General features: G+C 39.8%; 1 protein-coding gene across 1 annotated transcript in view; it reads left to right on the forward strand.

Annotated features, from left to right (window-relative positions):
* Positions 1–2,161, forward strand: part of LOC106087559 (protein CBFA2T2) — a 93,520-nt gene extending 91,359 nt beyond the window's left edge. Inside the window, exon 8 of the mRNA XM_013252642.2 lies at positions 672–2,161. Within this exon, the coding sequence (XP_013108096.1) occupies positions 672–887 (216 nt within the window). The 3' untranslated portion in view covers positions 888–2,161. The remainder of the gene's footprint in view (positions 1–671) is intronic.
* Positions 2,162–6,000: the final 3,839 nt, after the last annotated feature.

Raw genomic sequence — 6,000 nt, forward strand, 5'->3', positions numbered from 1 at the left:
ATATAGCGGCCATATAGACCGATCTCCCGATAAAGGGTCTGAAGGCCATAAAGACTTTTTTTATTACCCGATTTTGCTGAAAACTAAAGCAGTGGGTTATTTTAAGCCTCCCGACCTCTGATCTAAATATGGTTCAGATCGGACTATATTTAGATATAGCTGCCATATAAACCGATCTCCCGATAAAGGGTCTGAAGGCCATAAAAGCTTTATATTTTTATCCGATTTCGCTAAAATTTGAAACAGTGAGTTCTTCTGAGCCTCACGATATTAGACTTTAATAGGGTTCAGATCAGTTTATAATTGAATATATCTGCCATAAAGACCAATATTTTGTTCTACAGAATTGAATAGTGACATATATATTAGATCACTCAATGTCCGTGCCGAATTTGGGTGCTTAAGTTATCCAATTTTCACCGGATTGTGACGAAATGGGGTTTACATATATACCCGAGGTGGTGGTGGTTATCAAAAGTTCGGCCCGGCCGAACTTAATGCTTTTTTACTTGTTTTTTTCTATTCTATCCCACTGTGCATCGCCGTCACCATAACTCTGTTCCGACTTATAAAGTCTTGTTGCGACTGCTGCCTTTCTTCTTTTCTCCTATCCAAATTATGGAAAATCTGTATTTATTGAAATTTATTTTATTTATTTTCCTTGCTTTCAGATTTGCGGCACCACTCGTACTACAGATCTTTCCACCAAACACCCATCGCAAGTTATACCCCTATCGGCAACCATACGAGGAGCAGTAACACGTTCGCCGCCTACGCCCGTGCAGACATCTGGTCATGGACCCAATACACAGAGTCAAGCCACGAGTAGCGCATCGTCAGCACCGCAGCCGAGTTCATTGGTAGCCAATGGCATTGGCTCTAAATGACGTATTCGCATGATGAAACCCAAAAAGAAATACATGTGCTAGTCAAATTAAACCCTATTACTATAATTACAATTAATGGCCCTATTCCAATCCTACCACCTCCTACCCCATAAAAAAGACCCACCCCCTTCCTTATCCCCTTGGAAAAATATCTTACGCAAAACATAAAAAATAATTACCACATTAAAAAAGATGATAATGAAAAAAAAGAAGATTTGTGAAAGATACAAAACTAAAACTCCCAATTAATGATCTTAGAACATTAAAAATAAAAAAGAAATTAAAAATTTTTAAACTTGACAAAAAAACAAACATTTCAAATTATTCCAAAAATACTACAAAATAAAGAAATACAAATCACGGAAATATCCACATCAACCATAGAAACAATGAAGGCAGAAGGGGGAGGATAAAATGCGAAAGTATGGTAATACAGATGATTTTGAATTTGTTGGACTAGTGTTTATTGAAGTCATGCCCTTTTCATTCTCTTTCGCTAATAGAGAGAGGAAATAGGTGCCTCAACTTGGATAGAACCGCGTAATAGTCTAAGCCTAATGAAATCAACTGTAGCTTCCACCTCACCACTTTTAATGTATTTTATTCTAGGAAAACTATTAATTTTAGTAAGGATTGCCTCATTTTCACAATCATTTGGTAATATTGGGTTGCCTAAAAAGTAATTGCGGATTTTTTAAAAGAAAGTAAATGCATTTTTAATAAAACTTAGAATGAACTTTAATCAAATATATAATTGCCATTTTGTTCGATAACCTTTTGCCATTTTCCTGGCAAATTTAGTATTCCACGCTCATAGAACTTCTGGCCTTTATCTGCAAAAAACTGAACCAAGTGCGATTTTATAGCCTCATCATTGCCGAAAGCTTTACCATTTAAGGAGTTCTGCAAAGATCGAAATAAATGGTAGTCTGATGGTGCAAGGTGGATGCATCAAAAGTTCCCAGCCAAGCTCACTCAGTTTTTGGCGAGTGACCAAAGATGTGTGCTGTCTAGCGTTGTCCTGGTGGAATATGACACCTTTACGATTGACCGATTCTGGTCGCTTCTCCTTGATGGCTGTTTTCAATTTGTCCAATTGTTGACAGTAAACATCCGAATTAATCGTTTGGTTCCTTGGAAGCAGCTCAAAATATACCACACCCTTCCAATCCCACCAAACAGACAGCATAACCTTCTTTTGGTGGATATCAGCCTTTGAAGTGGTTTGAGCTGGTTCACCATGCTTGGACCCTGATCGTTTTCGACTAACGTTGTTGTAAACAATCCATTTTTCATCTCCAGTTATGATTCGTTTTAAACACGGATTGAATTCATTGCGTTTAAGGTGCATATCACAAGCGTTGATTCGGTTTGTTGAATGAATTTCTTTCAATACATGTGGTACCCATATTAAAATTGATGCCAAACAAACAAATGTAAACAAAATTTCGCGCACTTTTTTTCTAAAGCAATCTAAAAGTAACAGCTGATAACTGACAGAAGAAAGAATGCAATTACAGAGTCACAAGCCGTTGAAAAAATTTGTCAACGCTGACTATATTACTACTATATTACCGACAATTACTTTTTGGGCAACCCAATATTACCTAAACTATCGATTTTATCGAAACATTTTCCCTGTGAAAAATCAATAGTTTAGGTAAGATTGTAGTACTCTTGTGTGAACTTATTCAATTTCCAAAAAAGGTGAACGAGAAAAAAAGTTCCTTTTGTCAATCACAATATCAAAATCTATGACGAATAACTATCCTTTGTTTTTTTATGCTCCCCCTTCCACATAAAAATACGATAACAACTATTCAGTTTATCATAGAAGAATCAATAGAATAAACGACAATTGGAATAAGATTTAATTCAAATATCAGTTACATTCGTTTCTCAAAGACACGTTCCTCTCATTATACCATGAAACACCACTGTGCAGCTGTATATTATAAATTTGGGAAGTGAAAACTGAAAAGAAAAGAGCTAGATATATTGGGATACTAAGTATACCAATCGACAAACGTCTGTAGAAGAAGAAATTGCTATGCGGCTTTCATCAATATTTGCGCAGGTCACTTTTTTCAAACCACGATTAATGCTAATTTGATGAAAATCGGTATGATATATTTAATATTATATGCACTGCTAGACACAATCTTTATATGATGCATCCAAATTTTGCGAATAAGACTTCATGCCATGCCTCCCTTTTGAAAATGCTAAATTTCATCCAAATCGGACCAAATTTAGTTATAGCTTCATATACATGTTAAGAATTGCTCTCCACAGTTAGCAAAAATCAATGTATTAGAATTAATGTTCATAACGCCAACTAAAGCCAAGCCAACGATATAATCCATAAGATCCAGCAAAGGATGAGCTAAACAAACACTGAATGTTTACAACCTAATGCGGTCGATTTTATGAACCGGAATGATCCAGACTTCGCCAGAGGATGGTCAGGAATCGCTAACCCCCTTACACACAGAAGTCATAATTACATTTTTCTGTTTCGGAGCTAGAATTTCTGACTGGCCTGTTCCGAGTTTTATAAGTCCGAGCCGGAATAGAGTTCAACCCCGGGCCATCGTTTTGTGCAGTATGCAGCGAGCGGATACATCCTACATTAGTAGCGTCAAGAACTGCCCCGCCACCTACACCACCTTCTCTACCCACTCCATCTTTTCTCAGCACACTCACCACCTCGGCTAACACAACAACCAATGCCCAATGCCTTGCCAATACAGGTCCCACCACAACGCCTTAATTTAGCACTTCATGTCAACGTGCCCACTCAGGATAGCATAAAATGAATGCAATTCAGCTGTGACCGTAAATAAAATTAAACGGCAATTTCGGACTTTGCAGCTGTGACGACTACAACATCATACGAAGAGATAAAGTGAGAATTATGCTGGGAGTACTCGTTTATAATCCTCCGATTATTGCAATACAGATCGATCCAATCTGACAGGAGGTTACAGGATGAACATCTCGAATCGCAAGTGATCGCCGTCAAAGCAGGTAATACTGAGACAAAACTATTAAATGTGTATATTCCGCCAGTTTTCTCTTACTGGTCCGGCTATCGCCCTAATTTTGGAGAATTGCTCATGGTCGAGTACTATATTGGGTTGCCCAAAAAGTAATTGCGGATTTTTTAAAAGAAAGTAAATGCATTTTTAATAAAACTTAGAATGAACTTTAATCAAATATACTTTTTTTACACTTTCTTTCTAAAGCAAGCTAAAAGTAACAGCTGATAACTGACAGAGTCAAAAGTTGTGCAAAAATTTGTCAACGCCGACTATGTGAAAAATCCGCAATTACTTTTTGGGCAACCCAATATAATCATGGGAGATTTCAACGCTTACTATGCCCTCTAGCACTCAGAACATGTGAAAAACGAGAGAGACACTCATCTGGCGAAACGTATAGATAACTCACTGTTCTGCAGCATAAACGACGACGCCAAATCAGAATCGTGGCAAATTGCTCTAGCTCACTCACTGTCATTATGATAGTCAGCGCAAATCTGATTTTGGAGCATTGCTCATGGTCGAGAACCGAATAATCATGGGAGATTTCAACGCCTACCCTGCACTCTGGTACTCAGAACATATGGAAGACGTATTCTCCCCTCAATCATCACGACAGCAGCTGCCCGCTTCATCCCAGCCTGTCGAATACCGACCTTCAGACTAAATTTCCCGGTCGTAGCAGTGAGATTGGCTGAGGAACATGATGGGCTTCGCCTGGCCAACCCCGGCAGCACAAAAATAAGTGAACTTTACGATTGGCGGGTTGGTCAAAGATCTACTAACAAAATTTTCCATGAACATTCCATTAAGGAACAGGGATAGGAGAGGCCATCGTGGCGCAAATGTTGGCATCCGAAAAATTTTCAGCGGTGGTTATCCCCTTACACATGAGGCCTACATTTGGGGAATGGTGTCGCTATGCGGCACACCGCACGGACTCATCATTAAAAAGGAGCCCCCTTATCATTGAGTTTAAACTTTAATTGGACTGCACTCATTGATATGAGAGAAATATCCCTTATATCGCCCTTAACAAATTTATTGACGGCTATCATAAGGCCTTCACTGCAAAATCGTTTGCTCTATAATTCCCCCACACTCCGTTATGGCGCGCACCCAAACAATGACCGTGATATCCTCAGAGAGGGCGTTAGTCCCCTCCTTACACTCCAAGACAGTTCGTGACCTTACCCTCCTGGTTGTTGTTGCTCTGATGACCAGCTACTGTCCGTAAAGTTGTTCACATTCGAGGTCGTAGCATTTACACTAGACCACCTCATGCATTCCTAGATCGCCCGGATCTCTTCCTGCAGCACCGTATTACGGTCATGCAGTCGGAAACAGATCTCAGTCTCTAGGTTCTCAGTGTAGACCCCCAGTCCAACTATGTCTTCTATCCATATAGCAACAACTTCTATCTATGTAGCATGAACTTCCAGATGGCAATACCATAGTTCCGTCAATCCACGAGCCTTGTAAGAAAATTTCCAAATTTGAGAAACAGCATGGAGAATTTAAGCTTTGGCGACAAAGCAGTGATACGCGCAAGGACGTAAAGAAAAAATATGGATAGTACCAACGCAGAAGACAAAAAAGTATGGAACTTTGCGGACCAAGGAGAAATTCTCACAGGTGAGAGCATTGTTCAATCATCCAATTAAAGCCTCAACAGAACTCAACAGCGACTAGAGGATTATGCGCCTGGAAAGAAACAAGAATTGTTAACTCATTATTTTGTATCTTCTCCTCATGTCCTGTGGGGCAGTAACACAAAAAGCGCTCGACCGACTCCAACTCTTCCTCGTCATGTTGTTGTAGTCACGTTTTCATGTGGAGGTGACGATCCTCGTCAAGGTTCTGTGGGTAACCAAGCTCGTTCTGGCCCAAAAGACCGATCGTCGCGGGAACAGTGTGGCTATTGGTTATTTAAAGGCGCCAAAAACCCGCCTTGGAATATCGAGCATCATAGACACTCAGTATTTGTACAAGAGCCGGTGTCGCCCGGCCTCTCACTGAGACTCTCTAGTCGATACCGCTGATTGTCCGCAACTGCCCGGTAGCTCGAA

This window comes from Stomoxys calcitrans, chromosome 5, assembly GCF_963082655.1.
Source record: "Stomoxys calcitrans chromosome 5, idStoCalc2.1, whole genome shotgun sequence".
NCBI classification, from domain to species: Eukaryota; Metazoa; Arthropoda; class Insecta; order Diptera; family Muscidae; genus Stomoxys; species Stomoxys calcitrans.